Raw genomic sequence first — 26,484 nt, forward strand, 5'->3', positions numbered from 1 at the left:
ATAGCTTTGACAAGCAATTCAGTTCCTCCGATGACAAACGTTAAGTCTGCCGCAAGAGTAATGATGCTATAGCGATAGTAGGATAAGTGTATTATCAATCGATATCCATATTTGTACTGTCATTAGTTTAAAGTTGTAAGTCGGACAGTGTCGTTGACAGCTATTAATTAGTGTCAAATTCTAGTTATATCTATATCTAACAGACTAACCGTAAGTACAGAAGTATAACAGTGAAGAGTGGTCGTGATTTCGTTGTGCGAAGCTATTGACCAACTTGTAGTCACAGTTTGAAAAGTCGATGACTGCTGTTACAGTCAGTAAGGGTTGAAGGCTACAAATCCACAGCAAAGGTGGCACGATGAAGTCTCTAAAAGATGATAAACGGTGAATGCTGCGTGTTTGTTCGGTTAGTGAACAGAAAAATATCGAAAAGAACATAAGAAACCAAGAGTGTCACTCTGGACTCATGTCAATGATACCCGTGAAAAACGCTGTCAGTGTTGGGATAGAGGCGACAATATCGTTTTCAGTTTGCAGGAGATTCGCTCGACTGCATAAACTGATGATTCGCGCGAATGATATTGTCGTCAGACCACCAATTGAACTGGACAGGTTGTAAATCGTCGAGTAGTTGAACAGCCGATTGATGTACCGGAATCATCTGTTAAATAACAGCCACGAGGAAACAATACTTCATAAAATGAAGTACGACATCGAAGTAGAACAACTACAATAGTTCAGATGTGTTACAATGTCAAGTCTAAATAACATCGTTCTTACGTATACTGACAGTTGCACTGAACGTTCGTTTAGGTATGATTAGCGTAACAGTTGGATGTGTGAATAAAAACATATACGAAAACTATGGTTGGGTTCGTGGAGAATTTTCGAGGACGTTTAGATATTTTCCAAACCCGTATCGCATGTAAATAAACCGAAAGTAGAATTAAAATGACTGTTGTGTAATAAGGAAATGGAGCCATGATTACCCGTGTGAATTATTAGCAAATACAAAGGGTATAATAAACATTAATTAAAATGGTAACCACCAATGTAACTAAGGTTTAGAGGGTCCAGGTAACGTGGCCATTTCGTAAAAGGCTGATGCAAAGAGCTTATTACCTAGCGTTAAGTGACATATTAAGTACGACAACGTGTGCACTTGGGACATGGACTAAGCGTGCTCGTGTACATGCAATATTGTTTTACCACAGTATGTCGACTAACGAGTCATAAATGTACATGATTTCGACTAAAACTTGACGGCAGTGACAGAATATATGACTAGTTTACGTGAAAGCAACTACGAAATGTTATCACGCATCATAAATATAGTACGAAATAATCTAATGAAATTATGAAACTCGCCTGGGTTACTCTTGCCTTTAAGTAATGAAGTAGGCAGTAGTTTGAATCTGGATTATGTACGAGGTACTGTTGATTAAATTTTTCGATTAACACAGCGTTGTAGACTGACGAACAGTCTAAACGAGATCTAAGATCGCAGGAAATTTATAGTTCAAACTCACCGTGAATTTCTAGCATTCGTATCCTCTGTTTGGCCATGGAACTCAGCAATTGGAAATTAGGCAGGCAGTGGTAAAAAAAAGCAAAACATTCTAGTGGATAGTGGTTAAGCAGAAAGATGAATTTATAGTCGATAGTTAATCTTGTCTTATTTATACCAGTGGATAAGTTACAAACAGATGTGCGTTCGTGTTGCCTTGTGGCTATACTCACGAGTGGTTGATATTTTAACAGACATATTACACAGGAGCATTTACATGCTCCTAATGCTTGTTAAAGAACCACGATAGCCGATTATAATCGTAGTTGATTGGTTAGTTCTGTCGATTGAACGAATTATCTAGGTTTAAATGCTAATCAACATTGACATGAAGCAACGAAAGTTCACAGTAACAGATTAACATAGGCGATGATAAAAATGAAAAAGAATAAGTATAGAATACAATAATAAAGATTATAGTGATAGGTTGCGTTACTCGAAGTCTTGCTCACCAGTGTAGTGGTGTGTGAAAAAAGTGAACGCAAACCATTTTGACATGCATATATATAATTAAATTTCTTAATAAAAAACAAAAAGATCATTGTTGTTATTACGTTTATGTGGATACATTTTTCCCCTAAAAAAACTCCATTGTGCAAAAATCGTTTACATGTTGTCGCATGTTTGCGAAACGCATGAATGTGTTTTTTCATTCTGTCGCCCATTTGTGTCCTTACGGGTGTACGGGTGTATTTCGACATGCACTTACATATCCTTTTTTTCAGGACTGCTGGTGATAATTAAAAACACGATGAAGATTATAAAGGATCAAAATTTTTATTGTACTTGCATTTTCATTAATATATTGCACTAGATGACTCTTTTTAGTAAGGAAAGACGATAAGGCATAGAAGAGCATAATAAGCTATCGGAGGAGTGTTTGCCAACGACAAACTCGTAAGTTTTAAACGCAGAGTGTGCATTAATCAACCGGTTGCGCTACATCATGGCGAGAACTTATGACCAAGAGCTGGCGTTTCTGGAAAAGATCACCCCAACTTGTTGGAAAATCAAGAAAGGTTTTGTCCCAAACATGAATGCAAGTCTTCTGCTTCACACGGCTGAGTTTTCTTGTGCATAGGTTGAAGGTGTCTTCTACGTGAATAACTTTCTTGAAAAACTTATGTTTGACGAATTACGAAATTTTACACGCAGTGGAGATTATGGTGGGTTTCTACCAGGAATGAAGCAAATAGGGAACGTCGCAGCGTTACCTGGAATTGTTCATGTAAGTCATGTGGCTTCGCATTATTTAGTATACGCTCTCAATGATATTGAACTTAGTAATAATATATAAAAGCCTCTCATGTTTGTTTTCTGTTTTTCTTCATTGTGAGTTTCCACTCAGCTCTTCAACCACTTACCACAAAATCTCGAGCACACTTAAGACGCATTTATTTTCACCTAAATGGTTATATTTACCAACGGTGTCAGGGCATATTTAATCACTTAGCGAGGTTTTTTTCGAAGTTAAAATGGCTCATAGGTATCGATCATAGTTTTTGGGTCAGAACTTCTCTTTTAGTTTAAACTTAAATTTAGCCTAGCATCGGATGCACAATGAACCTCCAATTTCGGTGGTCAGTTTACTTGGCAAATTACCACTCATATTTCTTTGCTTAATTCAACATGTGTTTATCTTTACCAATATTCAGTTATTTCTAGTATTTGTAGGTAAATGCGAAGTACAAGATGCCACTCTGGACTCGTAACCTTATATAATTTTATAGAGAGCTTTTAACTAGGTTTTATTGCACAAGGATAGGTTTTTACCCATATGTTCGTCACAGCATCTAAGTTGTGAGTGAACACCCCTAGTTAAAGCAACTTTGCTCTTATGCGTGCGTTTGGGAACACAATATGGCTTGAGGATATAGTAATTATGTCCACCTGGTTCTCTTGTTTCTTCTCCCTTACTCCAGTAAGGGATAAGTCAACTGCTTTGTTTTTCGAATACTATTAATCAAGTTACATTTTCTGCCGTATATGGGTTATTAGTAGGCAGAGTATCCGCCTAAGACGTATCTGGAAAGACTTTCCAATTCTATCCACCAACCATTACTTCATTGTCAGTAGCGATTCCTAGCGGTTAGTCTTTCAGAATTATGGAAGTATATCGTCATATCACTTCAACCCCAGCCTCCCTTACCTTTTCGAATCCGTTGACAATATAATAACTTGCTCTGATGATTCTTGTAATTCAGGACATTTTTAGGCAACTGGTAGGTAGTTGTAGTTCGGTTGGATTGTTCTTCATCTTTGTCTAGCGATCTAGCTAATCATCCTAATAGATTGTTAATGATGAATCTTCTCAAATAGTTTTAATGCTCATGTTTCTCTGGAAATCTCTAACAAATATCACTTTCTTTCATTTTAATGACAGTAGCTGTAGTGTCAACCAACTGTAGCAATGTTCACTAAACCAATCACGAATCATTTTTGGGGTATTCATCTTCATTAATCTCTTGTTTGCGTGCTAAAAAGCATCGTATTACTTAAGCAATTTAGGAATAAATAATTTAACTAAATATAACCGAAAAGTAACTTCCAATTAGTCAATCTTAAAGGTAAGGTTACCAATATGTTTCGGTGATTTACAACACAACAACGAAAAGAAGTATGAAAAATTCGACTTTTACCTGTTCTATTGTTTTCTCTTAGCGTTCAGTCGGCTTACCTGATGTACATTCTGGATATGGTTTTGCCATCGGTAAGTTACAAACTATTAGATTATGTGTACTAGTTTTGATATTAACTTCCATAAAGAACGGGATATTTTACTAAAGAACTTGATGTTCGACCCCTTTTGGTGGGTAACTATGGTATATCTCTTTAATAATAAATTCAAGGACTTACATTTCTACATGTATCTTGAAGGTCTTACACATCTCAATAATCTATTTCAAACAAAAGTGCCTATTTCTGCTGTTTTATTTTTGATCCCACTGTTTCTCTTTTTTAATTGCTATTCGATTTCATCGATCATCCAGCGTCTTTATACGAGTAATCATCTTGTGCAACTACCAAGATTGTAAAGCTCCTGAGTGCTTAATAAATTTTCGTAATCCTACTTGACTGATGAGTCGAGAAATTAAATACTTAGTTGTTGCTAATTGTATAAGGATCTTTCTAAATACTCTTCACTCTTTGATATTTTGTATACTAACATAATATGTTAGCCAAATAATTCAGCACGGTGAATTGTGATTTCTTATCATTAAAGCCATGATTCGACTTAGCGTTATAGAAATAATCAAGCAATGAATGGTTTCTAATCTTTTGAGATTCATCACTACCTTGCATACAAATGACGCAGTTGCTATAGTCACATGATAGCCGATACAAATTTATTTTTCAGTTACTGGAAATCTGTTTCACTAGTTGGTGGGATTAGTATTCAATTAATATTACCTTTTATATAAAACCTGTTCAACATTTGTTAGCAGTTGTTAATTTTCTTCTGGGCAAACAAAAACCTATAAAATAGTCTATTCGTTTAATTGTAACTGCTTAACGGCTAACAAATTTATGTTCTATGCTCTAACATGTCAGTAAATACACTTAGACAAACCCCACATTTCCACCATAAATGCAGTAAACTTTGCCATAAATTTTCATGGGTTATACAAAAAAAACCAATGCCTAGTCAGTGATCACAGCTTCTGTTAAAACATTACACAAACTACCTGTCGTTTCGGGATATACAGTTAAGTGTAAGTAATCACAATATTCGACTGCCAGCATCCAAACTACAATAGGAGTATACGTTAATTTCGAACGGTATTCTTCTAATTAGGTACAAACTACTGTTCCACAGGATCAACAAAATCATTTATTTGATCTGGTCTAGCAAAATGTTTACAGATTTACTAGTGATACGTCCTTTTTTAGAGTTACCCTAAGTACAACCTATTCTTTTGCAATTATGATAACGTTGGGGAATGTACTATTGATTAGTATTATTAGTCTCACTTCGATAATAATCATGGATGCATAAACGCAGTGAGAACGTAAACAGTGGTAGTAACAAAATGTCATGACATGGCTTAGTGCGAGAAGTCTGTTCCCCCTCTCATATGGCCACGCGTGTACAGCCACTGTCAGGGAAGTCCTACTCACTACCTCGTGGCGGTGGTGTTCCTACGAAATTAAGAGGTCGAAAAGTAAATGCCCAGCACTTTAACCGGGTTGGTGGGCACGGTGCATCCAAATAAGGTAGCTAGAAAACCTTGATTTCAAACCGATGGTGCACATAGGCTACAGGATCCTGAGGGGGCAAATAACGCATGAACCTGATGTTGGAACCGTATATACTAACGTTACTCCACTGCAATGTGAATTAGATCTCTAGGTCAATGGTTCGAGGAGTGGCTCCCTAAGAAAACAACCCGTTTCATTTTGGACACCCGGACAGTATCTCGGCCTGCACACAAACTAAATAATAACTAAAATTAGAAGATCTATTCACGCTTTAACTACCTGTTAATACTCGTTTTTATTTTTACATTAGGTCACTTATCTATTCCTTTATTCCCATTCTATGTATTCCTTTATTTTCCAAGTTCTACAACAGTTCATCTTTGGTGGGAACCCTCTCCAATCTAAACGATCTTAAGTCACTGACTAATCGAGATTTGAACGCTACCACCAAATACGAATTCTGAGCTAGCCTTTGTAAAACCACGTATTCCATTCAAACTGATCTACTTCGACGCTCGTATACTAATTCAGATCACTTAACAGATAGGTCCCCAAATGCCTTGGCATGACCGAGAGTGGGGTGGCCCCCCCTCCCTCTCGAAATACTCTCACACGGCTACGCGTATACAGCCTCTGCCAGGGAAGTCCTACTCACTGTCTTCTCGTGGCGGGGGTGTTGTTTACAAAAATGAGAGGATGAAAAGCGAATGTCCGGTCATTGCTGTCTACGAAGGATTTCTGACGTTCGGTCGCAACACCATATTGCAGAGGTTCAGCATCATGTGTTCGGGTACAGCTACGATAATTCAATTGATTTCACGACCTTGAAACGCCGACTCAGGTGGTTGGCACATGTCTTACGAATGTCGTCTCAGCAGATTCCACATCGCGCATTATTTGCCGATTCTAAAACCGGTTGGAATAAACGTAAAGGTGATCAGTGCATGACATTATTACTACTACTATTATCATTACTGTCATTGTTATTATTTCACTGTCATACACTAATCTTTATTGATTGTTCTTTTTTCTTATAATCAATTTCCCTTTTCTATCTCTTCACAACCTAATTTTTGTGTGACGCATTTATATTTTCGTGCTCTTTTATACCAATGTTTGTGTCCAAGTAAATAAAGTAATAGGATTTCATTCAACCAGCTAGAAATACAGACAACTAAGCAGATAGCGACGTGAATTACATAGTCAGTACGACCCATAGAATTAGTAGAATCGATCACATTTATATAAAATGTTACTTATATTTAAGAGTTCAGTATTATTTTAATATCCTCTAAAGTAATCAACAAAACCAGAAAGGTTCAATTGTCTCATGGTTATCTAGTTCAATTACAGTTCAGTCGAATTGACTGGCTTACCTTGTGAATTGAGCACAAGTCTGTGTTCCCTTCGGATTTACTTATGAACTCACTAATAAGCAGAAAAAATGGGGTCTATTTGACTGTTTAAATGCTCACTTCCCTAACCTCATAAGAAGCAATTATTATGACTTTATCACTTTCATTATGTATCCCATAAATTTTTTTTCTGAGGAAGTGCTCTTATTCTAGCACTTTTAAGGACTCAGTTTCTGATATTGAGCTAAAACAACTAACAAACCTAGCTGAATATTTGGCTCAGTTGTTTGAATTATTGATCATAAACTTTCTCCCACTTCGATCACTACTTGTGTTAAACCGTTGGGAATCAAACATACATAGTTTAAGGGGTAACACAACCATGTATGTTCGTACTAAATCGTATGTGTATTCATAGTTGTTGACATCGTATGATTGTTTTTCAGGTAGAATGTAAATATATCTTCGCACTCGAAAGTTTATATCTTAAAACAATGCTCCGTAAATGTTTCTTTTCGAGACAACGTTGATCTGTACAATAAAAGGTGATTTGTATCATGTTAACTTGTCAAACCGACCCCAATGTTCAATGAGATATTGGTATTTGGGAACTCAATTGACTATTCAACGAGTCACTAATATCAGTTTTCGTAATTCATTTTGTGTATTAGCTTTAACTATAATTGGTCCTTGAATAGTAAAATACCATTTTGTCTTTTTGTACTATAATCCGTTTCAATTAAACATTAATGTTGCATTTAGATATATTTATGTGGAATCGATTTAAAGTCTTCCAATTTTTAAAGGTAATATGGCTGCATTTGACCTGACCAATCCAAAATCAGTAGTCTCACCTGGTGGTGTTGGGTTCGATATCAATTGCGGAGTCCGACTTATACGCACAAATCTGAATTTAAAAGATGTTCTTCCAGTGAAAGAAAAGCTAACTCAGACTTTGTTTGACCATATTCCTGTTGGTGTTGGTTCCAAAGGTATCATACCGATGGATGCTCAAGCTCTGGAAGAAGCTTTAGAAATGGGTATGGACTGGTCTCTGAGACAAGGTAAATTACATTTTATTCTAACTTAGAAGTCTTTGGTAGTTTCTAGTTTTTGAATCAATAACTATTTAATACAGATAATTCGACAAGTGATATTTTAGGAGTTGCTTTGGTGAGGGTCTGTAGTTTTTATAAATGAGAGACGATTTTGAATGTTCAACTGCTCTTTAATTTAAAAAGATCAAACTATTTTATATCTGTTAACTGATCATCATTTTCCTTAATTCCTTTCACATGAGATATATTAGTATATGTTTATATCTGTGACTTTTATGCTAGGAGTATGACATAAAGTGGTTATGCCAGTTCACCTGTAAATTATGGTATCTAATTAAACCATACATACAAATATATGGGATAACATCTCGTCAGAATGGTTTATTTAATCAAAGTGGCCTATAGGAATTAGAGTTGTGAATTGGTAGAAAGCTGTTTTGTTAAAAATAAGGTATGCCTTCAGTTACAACGATTGCACATTGTTCTTTTGATTTCCTTCTCTGTTGGTATGAATAACTGTTGACCATAAATATTGAATAACAGACGGGATCACCCTATTCTTATCTTGTTTTTGGTATCCGTCTTCACACTAAGTAACTACAAAAATCTCTAATACTTATAAGACTTAATACAGGAACGGTGGTTTGTCACAACTGCTTTAGTTTATGAGGCCTTACAACCTTACCATTCAATTTGCCATCTTTCATCTCGTGCTGAATTGTAATAATTTCTGTTTGATTTCTCAGTACTATGGTCTTTGTATCTAAAATTCTGTTACGTTTGCATTATAAACATTAGTGTTCTTTATTTGATAAGTATGAATATCTTGTTTATGATTAGAAATCACTCTAGCAAATCTCTTTTTATGAACTACTTTTTTGTCTTAATCATTATTTTATTATGTGACAGGTTACCCGTCCGTGATTTCACAATTTTTGTTCATTTTATAAGTTAACAAAGTGTAGAAAATAATTTTCCAAATAATGATTTCACAACTTCAAGTTAAGACATTTCTTAATTCACTTTATTTACCTGTAAAGTAAACAAACAGTGTTGAATGTGTTACGAGACCACGGCCCGATAACTTCTCATGTTACTATTCATTCTTCAAAAATTTCATACATTAGGGTATGTCTGGGCGGAAGATAAGGAGCATTGTGAAGAGTATGGTCGTATGCTTCAGGCTGATCCGTCTAAAGTTTCTTCACGAGCAAAAAAACGTGGACTTCCGCAACTTGGGACTCTTGGAGCTGGTAATCATTACGCTGAGATACAAGTTGTGGAAGAAATTCTTGACAAACATGCAGCAACTAAAATGGGCATCAATCATTTAAATCAGATAGTACTAATGATTCATTGTGGGAGTCGAGGAATGGGTCATCAAGTAGGTTCATACATCCTATAAATATATTGTTATATTTTTGAATAGTGAATTAATAGTAATCAGTGAAAATGTATCCTCGATCACACTGTGTTGTTAATGTTTTCTGATAAATTTGCTACCTGACAACTAAAATGACACTTCTGGTTCCTATTTCCTTACTCCCACTTTTGTAAATCTATAAGTAGAAGTTTGCTAGCCATTCAAAACGAAACTTTATCACAAGACGTATTGTTTTACGTAGACAATATTCCTTGTATTTCTATGGTGACCAATAATAATCTTTACGAAGGCTGTTTATTGAAATTGTTAGGATATGCAGAAAAATATACCAATAATTATCGTGTTAAGTCTATGGTGGCCTTGGACCTTAAATGTACACTTCCTATTGGTCGATATTTGTTTCACTTGTTAAATATTGTGTAAATGTTGTTTTCTATTTTATGGTACGATGTGGTTTGTTTGTTTGGTATATAAATATAGTATGTCTGAAATGTAACGATTCATAACTCAGAGGCTGTGACTTGTGTTCTTGACTCAACTGGCTAGGACAGACAGCGAAGCAGGGCCAATCAGGGCACTAGGTCGTTCACTACGTGTTTTCCGTGTCACTGTAATCGATCGATATATAAACACTGCTAATCAAAACCTGCAGTCACACACGTTACAACAGAAATCATGAATCGATCAATTTTAGACCACCACTGAAAACCTGGGAGCACTGGAAGGCTGTTTCGTCCTAGTATGGGACTCCTCAGCAGTGCGGATCCATGGTCCGCACTCGGGACCTGAACCCAGGACCGTCGGTCCCACGCGTGAACGCTTAACCTCTAGACTACTGAGCTGGCATCCAACGGTGTTGGTGTTTAACTTCAACCGATCCACGGAATTTCGCGACCACCCTCCATTGTCTGAGGTAGATGAAGGTTTTTGCACTAACAGAAAAAAACTAAGGGAATTATGTGGAGACGGCATAATGATTGTTTTCTGGATATATGTTGCAAAAATGTTTGATAGTAAATTGACGACCCAGTGTCTTCTATAGTTTACGTCAAAAGCTTGTTTATTGCGATCGGATAAACGATTTACACAAATTAATTAGACTATTTTTAGTTGTGGATGATAGAGTTCCATACTTCCTTTCAGATATTGAAGTAGTACTTAAGTACTCATGTGCTAGACGTGAAATTAAAGATATTTCATGTTCCATATATTAAGATGGTAACTTTGAAAGTAAGCCGTTTTTCTTCAGAGCAACTAAAGGTCTAGGTTAAGTTTATACGAATAAAAAAACAGTCATCAAGTTGTTGTTATTTATTTAAAATTTCAGTTAAAGTACATATATGCCTTTCACTTATTTCAGCTTTTAGTAAAGACTAGCTGAATATTTAATTGAGCTAAAATAATCATATTCTTAATAATCTAGTTTTAAAGTCAGCGTCTGGAAGTTTCCGGGTTTTCACTTGGAATGACTTGTAAACAGTTGCCTTCATCTTCAACCACCCACTGCAATGAAAAAATGTGGCCGTATAATATATGTAGACAGTTTGAAATTTCATTGTCAATGTTATTTAAACAGCTACTGAAAAATAGAATATCTAACAACATCTACCTCCAGTTTCTGAGACTCTTTTTTCAATAGGTACCTTTAACTATTTAACTTATGATTCATAGTCTCATGAAAAGGCAATTCCAGTCGTTGGTGTGCATCCTGTGTTGTCCATTTTCACTCCGAATAGAAAAATCCAGTATTCAGTTTGTGAGATATATAGGTTTGTGAAAAATGGTATTAATTATGTGATTTTTACCATAATTTGTATATCATGATTTAGTGATATGTTTTATGTCCTTACTTTTACTGAGATTGTTACCTAGATTACCTTGTGTATTCTTTTAACCTAGGTTGCAACAGATGCTTTGGTCTCCATGGAAAAAGCAATGAAACGTGATAAAATCGAAGTAAATGACCGGCAGTTGGCCTGTGCACACATTAATTCTGAAGAAGGTCAAGATTATTTGAAAGCAATGTCAGCGGCTGCCAACTATGCCTGGGTTAATCGATCTTCTATGACATTTCTTGCAAGACAGGTAATTTTAGAATATTTACGTTTTTCTGAGCATTAAGACTATGATTACCTTATGCTAATTATTGTTGTCGAGTATTTGTATAGTTCTTGTGGGTTTTCACAGCGTTAACATTTTGGATACGTGTTAACAATGCAAGATAGAAACAAAGGAATAACAACTCATTAGTATCAGACAAATGACAAACAGTAAATTATTTTCTAAGTTTATAAGCCATGGAGAGTTTGTTAACTGTTTTAGGAATGGTTCTGTGGTGAGCATAATGTATTTCCTTGTTGGGTTTGGCGAAAATTTACGAAAACTGACACTATCTCATTGCTTAATATTACTCTTACTTCAAGTACTATTTAGTATATATATAATACTGTGTATGTAAACTTCCTAAATGTTAGTAAATAGATGGTCGTCTTACAGCATTTCAAAACATCAACTTATGTAGGTTGGATGTGTTTTATTCATGTCAACTCAGTGATTATATAGCAACAATTGCCTGATCCTTTTACAACTGGCTAAAAGTACTAGGAGGGAGCTCAGTTTATGATCGTGCACCGTGGGATGGAAGGCAGCTGTTTTCCCACTTTAATTTTCTCAAAAGTCTCACAGAGATCAAGTTACCACTGGATGGTTCCAGACACTACAAGATTTAAATTCAGACTAAAGCCAATCGTAATTGCTGTACATTTTTTTAAAAAAAAAACAAAAATGTAATAACTATTTATTTGACATATTTGATTTGACTGCTTTCTTTCTAAATACTCTTCTACTCTTCTCTTTATGATTATGTCATGGTAAGTTTGCGTTAATATATAGATTTAAATAACTGCCCTTGTCTTTGTATATAAGGATTTTATATTGTAAAAGAAATGTGCGTGAACCTCACATTATGAAAACGCAGTTAATCGGGTTAACCTAATGATTTATTGCCAAAACTAAATTCTTTTTGGAGATTACTGTAGTAGAACAAAAAGCTGTCATTTCTCACTTAAGCAAGTCCTTCTGTGGTGCATGCTACTTATATTGATATAAGTAGTATATAACGCGAGTTAAAGAATGTAATGTCTGGCAGCAGAAGATGAGGGAAGATCAAGAAAGGAAGAGCGAGAACACAGTGGAATTTGTAAGAAACCGCATGAACAATGAAATGTGAGACAATGGATTGATGTTTGCAACGGCAACAGTCCGGTTTGATATGATGGAATGATATTTTGCAAATTAACGATTTACTATATGGTTTTTCTATTTTACCAAGTAATTCTGTAATTTTGTGCTAAATTTAATTCAGTTGTCCTCACATGTGTTCTCCTTCACTACACTTCCATCATTAGTGAATTTTTATCAAAGTTCTAAAATGATCATTTGATTAGTTATGCTTTATCAGCACTGAATGATGCTTGTATGATCTCCTTGGTGTTAATATATAAGCAACAAAATCTGATTATTTACCCTAAAATTTCGTACATAGTTCATTCAAAAATCCATTCGATTTAAGGAGGTCTCTTTACAAATCGCAATCCATCTGTGTATACAAGTGGAACCAGTTGAACAACCCTTAAAACCCAACATACATATTCTAATACATAGTGTATAAAGCACAAAGTATTTAGTATTTTGCTAGGCTTTCAAGCATACTTTTGTGCGTTAGTTGATTATTCTATCCGACCTCTCAAATCGAGGTAGATGAAGTTCCATTCAAGTCAACGACATAATAATATAAAGTCGAGTACAGCAACCATTCACTCCAATTTATAATCGTTTTATCCTTACATTTTATGTTTTTGAATGCATAATAAAAAGCTTTATAATTAGGTAGCATTTCATTCGGTTATCGGTGTAGATTATCTCTACAAGATTTACCTGTTCTCACCATACTAGTGGTACAATATCATATCGCATATTCACTTTATTCTGTTATATTATTAAAATGGCTTTATCTCACTTTTGAATTCGTCATTTTCGTCAGCCTCACCTACTACTATAACATGTATTTATTTTTATTATAGGCTTTTGCGAAAATTTTCCATTCTACACCGGACGATTTAGATATGCAGATTATATACGATGTATCACATAATATCGCTAAGGTGGAAGAACATTGGGTAGATGGCAAAATAAAAACTTTACTAGTTCATCGCAAGGGATCTACTCGAGCATTTCCACCTCATCATCCCTTAATTCCTGTTGATTATCAGGTTAGCATTTGTTTATGTTGAAATCACGTGATTTAACGGCTGATAACTATAATTGTAGTTTTATTTCACGAATAGCAGTTAAGAACTGGAAGTTACTAGGCATCTGTTTTGCCTATGGGACTGTTCAGCTCTACGAATACGCGGTTTTGTTGAGGACCTTTGAGCCTTGCAATGATAGCTTAGTGCCAGGGCCACTGCTTTGTTATCCATTCGTTCGCATTTCTAACTTTAGTTATATTGCGATATTTGTCAACTTTACTCAACCGTACGTCTTGCCTCACTACTGCCCACTCTGTTATTTGACAAGCGATACTTTTCAAACACCTATGATCAAAAGATTGCAGCTTTCTGTTTTCATAGACTGTTTTTAACAGCCATAGAGCAATATTGAGTGAACTACTTTACGCTATACTCTTCACTTATTTTAGAGATGGTTATGTCGGCTACTAACTCAGTTGATACAAGTTTGGAAAATCATTCCAACTTTCATAATTCTTGCCAAAGAATACATCAATGGTAACGTCTGACTGTGCCGTTAGATTAGATAAAAGTATATCACTGAAAAAGTATTGTGACTACTGAGGGAGAATCATGTGATGCGATGATTTTGTACACTGGCGATTAACTACACTTGATCGATATTAATAAACCCTAGAGTATTGAACGATTCAGCACTCATATTATTGAATTTCTGAAAAATTCCCATCATATTATTTAATTATTCAACAAAACAAAATTTCACGATTATTAAACTACCTTCTAGTGGTTTAGGTACACAAATATCCAGCTTTGACTTTGAAAATTTGGATCTAGTCCCGTTTATTTTAGAGCGAGTAGTTACATAGCGTCTTAAAATCTTACACTTTTATTGTTTGTTGTACTCTAACGCATATCGGTACGTAGTTCATTACATATGAGTGCCTTTTTATTTTGCCTTAAATTGAATCCATACTTAGAATTCTTAACCTCTGTCTTTGTTTCCCACAATTCGCAAGTTGGATGTTTGATTGATTCAGTGTCTTTTTTTCACAGCTTACCGGACAGCCTGTACTTATTGGTGGTACTATGGGTACTTGTAGTTATGTTTTAACTGGTACTGAAAAAGCAATGACTGAAACTTTTGGTTCAACATGTCATGGTGCTGTAAGTAGTAATAATAATAATACTTAACGTTGTGATAATTTTTGCTTACAAGTCAAAACGACTCGTAAAGTATTTACTTTATGCATAAAATCAATCAAAAAGTATCAGATTTTTTAAATGAAATATATGTTTTTCACTGATTCTTAGTGGTTTATATCTTTAGTACGATTTTAAATAAACTTTAAAGACTCCGACTTGATCAGTGCATGACAAAATCTCTGCATTTCTACAGAAATTAGGTATTGAATCAAAGCTGTACACCAAAGTCACCTGTGTGCAGTCGAAAATGACATATCTAAAAACTGTATTTTCGATTGACAAAATAACAGAGTGCATACTTTAAAAATGTTCACAAATAAAATCAAATCTATGTTCAGTACTGTCCAAGTTAGTGTTAGTGCAATATACCGATTGTTTATGAAGGTGGGGAATTAATGATTAAAACATCCTACTTCCTGACACTGAATTGAGGACCTAAACACTACTTCAGTACGGAACATCGCGTTGTATCACTAACCTTCACACCCAAAGGTGTTAGTTTAAAGCGGACTAAATGAGATTATATATATTACTAAGTTATCATTAGATTTTCGTATACCAAAGAAATAACATTAAAATCACAGTAAGATTTATACTTTATCTAGTTCTGATTTTGTTTAGTAATATTAAGTCAAATATGAACACCTTTATTCATAGACCTATTTAATTATTTCAGTTGATAAGATAACCTAATCAAATTACATATTTGCCTTCAAATTAATTTACTATACGTTTATCGCTATTGATTAGGTTTTTATATGAGACAAGATTTGTAGAATAAAATTATTTCATTCCATTTTAAGAACTGTTATTCGTTGTCCATAACACAATCATAACAAATGAAATCAACTTTTAAACAAATATATATGGTCAGTACACATGCTTCCAGCCTAAAAATTCGACATTTCAGTTAGTCTGTTTTCTCCACACAAATATATACGATATCCCAAGTTGCCATACCACATTATCACGTTGAGATAAAAACAATAATCCGGCTAGGAAAGGAGATCAAAATAATATAGTAGAAATGACGTGGAGAAAAGCTAAGCACTGAGGATATGTTCCACAAGGATAGAGTGTAAAGGTTTATATAAAGGATGGAAGATCGGAAGATAAAGTGTAATTGCTTAATGGTCCATTAATCATTCAGTCATCCCTTGACAACATAGGATCTGTCACAGGTGGTTATCAGTTCAGTTCGCCACACTTCAAATCAGTAAAAGAATACGGAATTAACAGATAAAATAAAAAAAATATGATAGTGATAATGGTGGTGGAAAATTAAACAAAGGATTATTGTTCGAAAGAACAAATCAAGTTGCCAAATGAAAGGTATGTAGTCATTCTGAGTTGCAAACTCTAAAGCAAAATAATTAATGCATCATTGTAACTATAACAAATTCTGAAGTATGTTACGTTAAATATTTAATCAGAATATGACAGTGTATGGTTAACATCAACCAATGGATGTGTATCTCATCAGTATTTATAAGAACTTTTTATCAGACCGATTAAACCCACACAACATGAACGTTAAGTAGCGGGAGTGTGACAATTTCACTGTCGAGCCTAATCTCATTATACCAATTCAAACTGTACTTTGACCTACAGATAAATTTTTAACATAATAGTCTGTTATACTGATTGTCATTTATGTTTACATCAATAGTTCCAAACTATTTTAGTTGTTCTGATTCGAACAGTTAACCATAATTTACAATTAAAATGTGCAAATCGTTTGAAACGGTTACTTAATTGAAAACAAATAATTAAAATATAACTTTATAAAAGTAGATTTATCAATTATACCCCATAGTGTTAATGGAAGCAACTACTCTTAGCGTTAAATATCTCTGTCGTTTAATTACTTGATATTAATTTTCCACTCTTCTTGGCAAAACCTAGAGGATAGTTTACCACTTATTTCGTAGCTCCTAAAAAAGCAACATAATTTGTGATTGGATTTCAGTTTTCTGTTTTTCGCCTTGTTTATTTATCCTTTCAGGGTCGTGCATTATCTCGAGCCAAATCAAGACGTAATCTCGACTATACTGATGTTTTAGCACAGTTACAGGAAAAAGGTATATCAATACGAGTTGCTTCACCTAAACTTGTAATGGAAGAAGCTCCAGAATCATATAAAAATGTAACAGATGTCGTAGATACCTGTGAGTTCTATTTTTTGTTACTTTAACTCAGCAACTTTATGTGTAGAATATGAATTATAGCTCTTAGCTGTTACACATCTTTTAAAATGTATTACGTGCTAATATAATAAAAACCAACGTGACTCAATATTTATAGCCAGACAGGGAAATTGAGTTTGAGACATGTGACGAAGAGAGTAAGTGACAAACACACTCTCTTACGTACGCGTATGTAAGAACTATCATGGTTACATGCAAAAAAAGTGACAGGGTCAAATGTAAGTGTGGATAATGTCTCGAAAAAATGGACTGATAACTTGTCTAGAGTGATTCACGTACGCGTAAAATACTATTAAATACTGCACTTCTTTACGATAGTCATTTGTCGTAATCAATTAATATATTGAGTTTTTTTTACCCCAAACGCTGATAACCTATGACTCGTGGATTTCTACTCTTTAAATCAGTATTATTGTATTAGTCATTTTTGACTTATATTATACAAGCCACTCACTAATCAGCTCCAAATTTTTCTAATTTGCAATAAGTCCCTCTTTTCATGTTGGTGTTAAGGGTAATACCCATTTGCCTGGATTAATGTTAGTGATCAAGGATTCAAACATGCAATACATCAGTCAAAGGTTCAGTACCTTGATTGTTAAGTCAGTAGCGATCAAACCTTTTCCCACTTATCTCGACTTATACTGCTGTATAATATCATATTATTTTAGTTTTTACTTCATTAGTCTATAGGAACCACGTAGTCATTGACATTTTACTGCTGTTTCGCATTCATCAGGGCTACTAGTAACTTGTAAGTTTAATAAGTCTGTATGATGTCCAAAATCTATGATATTGATATAAGTTTATCATTTCACCTTTATTTCATGTTTCTATTTTCAAGTTATTTATTAGCCTTTAAAATGTTTACTGTTATTGAAAAAAACTGTTGGCTAGTTTGTTATTGTATTTTGTAGTGTTGATTTGTTTCTTATGTATATTTGATTTTCCTCTCTTCCTAGGTCAAGCAGCTGGAATAAGTAACAAGGTGCTCAAACTACGTCCAATTGGAGTAATCAAAGGTTAATCTGTTTTTTTGCTCCGGTCGATACTTTCTTCCCCTTCCAACTAAATCCATGCATTCAATACCTCTGTACACAAAATAAAATTGTTCTGTATACTATTGTTACTTTTTTGAAAGGAAAAAATGTGATATTTTTAATTGTGTGATATTCACTGCCAAATAAAATTATTATTACTATTATTAATGTATGTCTTATGCTTTCCGTTCGAGTATATTTAGTTAGTGATTGTTATTCTCATGTATTTTTGTAGTGCTGTTTTTGCTGTATACTTGAAAATTTTACATTAGATTTCAACGAAGTTTATTCAACTTATTTTCCTTTCTACTGTCATAATGACCTTTTTTGCGTAAATATTTATGCTATTCAGTGATTATGTTCAGATTAATTCACTGAATTGTAAACTATATTTAGTTGAAGAGACTGACAAAGATTCTATTTTGATGTGTTAGCTGGTTGGAAATGATTTAATTTAGTCGAAAATATTTTTCTCTTAATAGTTTTGTGAATTTTAGTCCGTTGTGAAGTAGAAATAAAAGGAAAAGAATCTTTTCCTATATTATGTATATATTTGTGCCAGCTGATACTAAGTTTTTCCCATTGTTATGTAAGACTATCTAGTAAATTTTTTCATCGTTGACAAAACTAAATGCATGTAATAGATTATATTAATCCGAATTATATTTTGTTCTTGGGTAAGCTCTCGTATGATATGTTAAAGCATGACCATCGTTTACCGAGCAATAGTATTTACGGTACTGATCAATTTGTTTTTTAAGAAGTAAAAACTGTAGCATTATCACTAGACAATCATATCACTGTGAGATACGTGTGGACGTCGTTGAAAAATTACAGAAATTAATAATTGTTCAAGCCAAATCATTGTGTAGATGAAATGGATGAAGAACAATTTTCGACTCAGCTTCATTTATAACTCCTGACTTCAGTTCTATGCTCAGATTCTTTATGTCCTTTAAATATGTTTTGTCCACCTAAGCTTTTCAAGATGGTAGTAATAAAAAAACGCCATTCATTGAAATGGAACAAGGAGTGAGTGGTAGTTTTCTTCGCTTTCTGTTTGCTTTCGATTTATATTGTCTTTTGAAAATTCCTTTTATGAGTTGTAGTGAATTACGAGTTTGGATGTTGTTGGATCATCGTAGTATTGTATTTCCGGATTTTGCGTCGGTTTGGGCAACCGGACAGTATCCCATCCCTTATACAAATCGAACGATTTATGTGGTGCATATCTATTTAGTGCCTCATTGTACCAGTGTTTATGTGTTTAAATAAATAAAATAATAAATTTTGCAGCCACCGCAATAAATTCACATAATCTTTCGTATTTATTCAACATTTTAGTACGTCAATTAAATGAAGATAAAGATAAGACACTGGACGTTATAGAAATGTGAAATTTGAGGATCTTTTACCTTCGGGTAATAATACTATTACTAGCTACGATTTTTTTTGTCTATTGGTTTGTCTAATTATAAGTAGTGACAGTGCATATTAAACAATAACCATTACTGACTAGATAAATATTTAAGTCATCACCACTATTAGGTAATGATTGCTTGATTACCTAAGATACTCATCTCGCTAAGTAGTAGGATAAAAGTTATCAGTAGAGTCACATCGTGAAGGTTGTAATATCAAATATCATTGATCTAGAGTGGTAACTTTCCAGTTAATTTCCCTATTGTTCAAGAACTTACGGCTGAAGTATATTTACAGTAATCTAGGCTTCTCTTGTCATCTAGTTCTACACAGCTCATAGGATTCTCAAGTACATATACCATAGCAGTTATGATCACTGGGAATAATCCCAACTATGATTTAGTCTATGTAAAGCTTTTTTGAAGTGCGTGTACTTTAACTCCACTCAATAACTGTTGGTAGTGTTATCTAAGTCTACGTCGCACTGATGTATTATGGCACCTTGATCTAATCCACATCCGTTCTAGGCTCTGCTCCGATTATGAGTGACTGCTCAGATCCTAAAATAAACTATCAGTTGATACTCCTATATTTCATTGTCTATGTTAGTTATGTCCAGCATATCCAGGTTCACTTAGGTAAGCCATACGGATCTCTTGGATCACTACAGGTTTGCTAATAACTACAACTAACCTAAATCTTTTGATTAACGTATTGAGATTGAATTTAACTTTTCAACTTATCCTGTATTAAATTATACCTAAGGATTTACGTGTATAGAAGCCGTTTTCTGTCTAATAAATTAAATTGGCTGCTTTAGTAATCTCAATAACTGCGCTAGCTCTCATGATATGACTGGAAATTTGATTTGGAATTTGTAGACTGTGGTCACCAGACATCCTAAAGCTTATCTAAACTTATCTTACTACTACATAAGTATTCTGTTTCCACGACATAATCACTCAAAAGCAAATAAATCAGAAAAATACTGTAGCCATTGATCATTGCTGTTTCCGAAGGATTATCCATGCTCTGTCAGACCAATCATACATTTCATTGGTGAAATTTAGTTTGCAATTTCCAGCTAAAATGATTCTGTTTTATTGGTAAACTTGAAGAGTGTCGAATTCAAAACTATTGTTCAGTCTTATATTGCGTTCTAATGTACATAGCCGAAATTTTCAATATTTTTCAAATAGAATTACACTAAATAGTGAAGTATTAATATAACATTTACTCTTAAATATTATCTACAATACTATACTTTACTAACTAGTGATAAATATCTGAGCAGAATCATTATCAAATAAGTTTTACTACTGAATTGGAAATATTTCAATAGGCACATATTAATGAGTCCAATTAAATTATGTCTTCATTTCTTATTGTCCTCTGGAAGACTCGTATTATTGATGGGAGAGAAAACAGTGTTGTGTACTACTGACATAAATGACTCTGATATAGAATACCACCAGTCCATAGTCGATTAGGATTTCCCTGATTTTATCCAAAAAGTGTATCGTAAACTTCATCCAATGATTTTATGTATCCAGCTCTTCTAATAATTTCAGAGTCTATTTTGATGGATTGTATTTAAGGGTCCCTGAAAGTGTAGCATTTATTCGTAGAGGAGTGTTTGGTTCGTGTAACTTTGGCGTACCTTAAAGACTCTAGATTTCATCCAATCTTAGTCTTGTTCTTTTAGTTTTCCTGGTTTGATAAGCTACGGTCCTATTACTCTATCAATATCTCATTGTTCTTATCTAATATATTATCGGCATTCTATTTTATTTCCATATGTCCTGGTTTTCTTACTGTTAGTAGGCCCTTATTGATATCCCTTTTTTAATTTCTTTGTTTACCTGATCATTGATTGATAAAATGAAAGTGTTTAAAAGCAAATATAAACTACCATTATTTATTTATTGAAGAACATTTCGTAGTGCGGTGTCATATTTGTGTTTGTTTGAAATAATAGGAATAAATTTCTTATTCATCGGTTTGTTTCCAAATGCTTCTTATTATTGGCAGTTAACTATTTTTGCCCTCTTTTTTTATCAAGTTTAGTTATGAATATTCCAGACGCTGATGAAGATCTATTGGCCATCGATACTGAAAAATTAGACAGTATACTTGAAAATCGAGATGAAGTTATTAATAAGCAAACCATCCCAGAACTTATTCCAGATGAAACATATAATTTTTCAAAACAATTTTCACCGATAATTCGTCTTTATTCATCTACCATCTATGATCGTATTCATGCCGTATACTCAACAGAGTAAGTTTTTTATGACTGTTTTTTGTTTGTTAAAGTAGGCAAGTCAAATCAACTACTTTAATTTATTTTAGCATATAATCTTTTTTAAACTGTCGGTTTTCATTTAATTCATTCTGTAATGACTATGAGAACTCTTTTGGGACTTAGTTGAACATCTTATTTGCTATACATTAACAAATGTAGGTTAAAAGTTTTACTGATACACTAAAGTGAAATATATGTTTTTACAAAGATACCTTGCGTTACCACTGTGGTGTATGCTACTTAAGATGACAGTTATAAGCAATATGTAGCATTAACAGAAAGTGAAATGCATGCCACCAGGAGATTGAGAAGATCCAATTGACGAGAATGGAATGGGAAACAGAAAGTAATTGTAATGAAAACAGAATTGAAAGAACCATGAAGCATGTAAAGAACAACTTATAGAAGATGTGCAAATAATATATTTAATATATGGTTTTCATATTTTACGAAAGCACTTTGTTCGCTACATTACTGTTCTTTTTACTGAACATATCGCCTACAACCAATGAATAAGCACATTTTACATGTGATTGGCATTCAAAATGCATAGTTCTACACGTTAGTTGATAATCTGTCGTGAGATATGGTGTCACAACGTACTGATTGTACGTATCACGAAGCACATCTCTCCCAACAATAATTTCCTTTAAATTGAGAGACAGAAAAGTCTTGTTTTCTATTTGTAACCTAAGAAGGTGGCTATTACTACTTTAAAAAGCTTACTGACACCATTGAAAACTTATAAGTAACGAAAAGCTGTATCCTCCTAAAATTGAATTCGTCAACAAACCACGCCAATCGATTCTATAAGGGGTTTATCTATTTATGAATATCATTCCAGCTGAATAGCAATAATCGTGATTATCATCAAATATTATTCGTTGACGTTAGTGATCTTCGATTTCACCATCACACAACGGGCGATTATCATTAACTGTTTTTGTGATTTCTAAAGTGTAAATAAATAACTAATTCTGCGTCATTCAATTTAATCAGTTGTACATTCAGTCAGTCAGTAACAACGTAGAACTTCGTACGTACGTACATCAGTTCGAGTTGCCACACCACATTAGCACAGAGATGCAGTGGTCGATTCAAATCCCGTAGTGGTAGAGGTAATAAGAGTATAAGCAGTAATCGGGAAGATTAGGGTTTGGAGATGTTATTTAAAGAGTATAATACAGTGAAATAAATTTGGGAAGAGAAAAAAAAGAGACAAGGAGGAATAAGGAGATCAAGATTTGGGAGAACACAAAGAGTGGATGCATCTGCGCCATTGCAAACGATTTTGAGCCATGTCATTCAGAGTCTCTAACCATCGGTTGCTACCATCTCGCGGTCCCCAACCAGGTAGTCTACACCTATCAACATGACTCAGTCCACTTGTCAGTGACTTCATGGACTTGCGCCATGTTTTGGTCTGGCCGCCTCTAGCTTTCTTCCAACCTACTCCTATACCACTGAACATCGCACGTCGAGGCAGTCGGTCGTTGGGCATACGTAACACGTGTCCCAGCCATCTCAACTGAAGTTGTACATTATTTAAACTGTAGAGCAGATGAACATATAGCTAAAAAATACTTACACTATTATCGCATTTTGGATATATATATATATATATATATATATATATATATCGCCCAACGATTTGAGTTTTAATAACTTTTCTTACCGATCAATTTGTAAGCTATTTAGCCTTTCATTTAACTAAACTGTTATATATGAAGACAGTTCTTCAATATTTATAGGATGACTCAGTCGTCTATCATCACTGTAGAACATGGCACAGATGTGAGTCGGTCTAAGTTGCCTTACAACATTATCACGACGAGATAAAATAAATAAGATCAATAGCGAAAACGATCGCAGTAATAGTGATAAAGATCGAAGATTGAGAAAATGTTTCTAAAAGGTTGGTAATGTATATATAAAGGAATACTGAAATTTGACATTGAGAGGAAGATAAAAAGTGGGTGAATGAGTCCAGGAAGCATCATCGATGAACAAGGAGGTTCAGATGCAGACGTATAGGCGAGGATCGGCAAAGCAAGGGTCGCATTCCTACAATTGAAGAACATATGGAACTCAAAACAACTTTCAACCAATATCAAAGTGAGAATCTTCAATACGAACGTCAAGGCAGTTCTACTGTATGGAGCTGAAACTTGGAGAACTACAACAACCACAATCAAGAAAGTACAAGTATTTATAAATAGCTGTCTACGCAAGATACTCAACATCCATTGGCCGGATACCATCAGCAATAGCCTTCTGTGGGAGAGAGCAAACCAACTTCCAGCTGAAGAAGAAATTAGGAAAAGATGATGGAAATGGATAGGACATACATTACGCAAATCGTCAAACCGCATCACGAGGCAAGCCCTAACTTGGAATCCTGAAGGGAAGCGAAAAAGAGGAAGGCCAAAGAACACATTGCGTCGGATAATAGAAGCAGATATGAAAAGGATGAATAGGAACTGGACGGAGCTAGAAAGGATTGCCCAGGACAGGGTTGGATGGAGAATGCTAGTGAGCGGCCTATGCTCCTTCACGAGGAGTAACAGGCGTAAGCAAGCATGCAAGCTAGAATGAGTTCAGTTTTGAATGATTTTCAACCAAGTCACTCAAAGTATTCAACTCCTGATCAGAGTTATCACACAGACACCAACTAGGTATTCTTCTTCTGCTAACATGGCTTAGACGGACAGTCCATTACTTTGTATAATGATGTCGGATCTTGGTTTGACTGCCCTTAGTTTTCTTACAACCTACTCCTACACCAGTAAACATCTCTCTTTGAAGTAAGCAGTGGCTAGATACTTGTAATAGGTTTCCTAATCACCTCCGTTGATGAAGATTCACTACATCGACCGATTTGATCTCTTCTTATAGTACCCTCTCCCGACCGTAGCTGCTGCCTTGACGCGGTGGTCGGGCTTGCCTATCGTGACGACCCAACCGAGCCATATTGGCTGGAACATATGTTCCTGTTGGTTCTACCATACCAAGCATGATGATTGGAAAACGGTAGTACTAGAAGAAGCAACTCAAGGTCTGAGGGTGAAGTCGTACTGCTGTCTGTAGAGGGGTGTGACAGCAGTAAAGCGTTTCCCTCGAACAACTAGCATCTGCAGCGATGCTGCCTTCTCACAAGGAAGAGTGGGGTTAAAAAGTTCGACCATAAAAATGTCACACCTCACGGATCTCCGTCTCCAGTGATAAGGCCCTTTGAAGAACGGAGCTAACACATTAAAAACCCACAAAAAAGCCGTGCGCGACCGGCCTCAAGCAGTTGTCCCTTGGGCTCTACGGTCCCGCTCCCAGGTCGTTAAAACCAACATTAGTTCACCTTCTTTTCCAGGTTCCTCAAAAAATACCTTGACGCGGTGTGGGCAGCCGGGAAGTGATATCAGCCCTCATACCCGTAACAGCACACGAGACCAAGTTGGTCACATTCAAATCCTTCCTACACCTCCTAATACTTCTCACGTCCCTTTATCACCTCGCACTGCTAGGGCAAACGCTCTACACTACACGTATGAGCTTTTAACGTTCGAACACTGTGCCAAGTAGGACAACAGGTTTCCTTAGCTAGGACTTTAGAATCTCGGGCCATCGATGTGTGCTGTGTCTTCGAAACGCGCATAAAGGATCCGAGTAGCGTCATTCATTTGACCTCACCATGTCAAAGTAACGGGCCAACTCGATTCACACTTCGTGTATCTAGAAGATCTGATGCTATTTCCCGTGGCCTCGCCGGCGTAGGTATAGCATTGAGTCCTAGGGCAGAACTAGTTCTCTTAGACTGGATCCCAGTAGACAGTCGTTTGTGCGCTGTCCGACTTAACGGAACAGTAAGGATCCGGAAAGGTAGGGACACTCGTCGTCTCTGCCTATTCTCCCACTGACTGCAGCCCAAATGATGTAAAAGATGAGTTTTACAAGACGCTTTCCGACCTCCGAAAAGCTAGGCGCTCTGATGTAGTAATAGTGGCTGGTGACTTTAATGCTCAAGTAGGTAAACTAAGCGAAAGGGAAAGACACCTGGGTGGATCTTATAGTGTTGTGGCTCAAAGAACAGATAATGGTGACCATCTGTTGCAGCTATGCTCAGATAACCGCCTCTTTCTTGCAAATACTATTTTTAGGCATAAGGAAAAACATCTTTTAACATGGCGACCCCCTAATTCGTCCGAACGTTGGACCCAAATAGATTACATCGCTATCAGCCACCGATGGAGGGGATCGATAGAAGACTGTCGCTCATTCTGGAGCACATGCTTAGATTCAGATCATGCTCTAGTGCGAGCGCGTATTTGTCTGCGTCTTACTGGACGTAGGAAATACGCTGCAAGAAACCTTTTAGGGTCCTAGTTAATGATAGTCAAGCTAAGAGTATATTTCAGGAACAATTAGGAAAACAGTTAGGCAGCCATGTATGTGATGCCCACCCCGAGGCAGCATGGAATGATTTCCGAAAAGCTGTGGAA

The 26,484-nt window shown here is 35.2% G+C and overlaps 1 protein-coding gene across 2 annotated transcripts in view; it reads left to right on the forward strand.

Moving 5' to 3' along the window:
• The first annotated feature begins 2,243 nt into the window (after window positions 1–2,243).
• Window positions 2,244–26,484, forward strand: part of MS3_00005153 (uncharacterized protein) — a 45,294-nt gene continuing 21,053 nt past the window's right edge. The window contains exons 1-12 of one of the 2 annotated variants that reach the window (XM_051213178.1): window positions 2,244–2,349; window positions 2,382–2,606; window positions 2,649–2,795; window positions 4,229–4,277; window positions 7,929–8,186; window positions 9,308–9,564; window positions 11,464–11,649; window positions 13,647–13,835; window positions 14,868–14,978; window positions 17,023–17,185; window positions 18,187–19,685; window positions 21,754–21,967. In XM_051213178.1, coding sequence (XP_051069132.1) covers window positions 21,756–21,967 — 212 coding nt within the window. In that variant the 5' untranslated portion in view covers window positions 2,244–2,349; window positions 2,382–2,606; window positions 2,649–2,795; ... (7 more) ...; window positions 18,187–19,685; window positions 21,754–21,755. Of the gene's footprint in view, window positions 2,350–2,381; window positions 2,607–2,648; window positions 2,796–4,228; window positions 8,187–9,307; window positions 9,565–11,463; window positions 11,650–13,646; window positions 13,836–14,867; window positions 14,979–17,022; window positions 17,186–18,186; window positions 21,968–26,484 lie in introns of both variants that reach the window. The other variant, XM_051213177.1, reaches the window with a different exon arrangement.

Source organism: Schistosoma haematobium, chromosome 3 (genome assembly GCF_000699445.3).
Source record: "Schistosoma haematobium chromosome 3, whole genome shotgun sequence".
Lineage (NCBI taxonomy): Eukaryota > Metazoa > Platyhelminthes > Trematoda > Strigeidida > Schistosomatidae > Schistosoma > Schistosoma haematobium.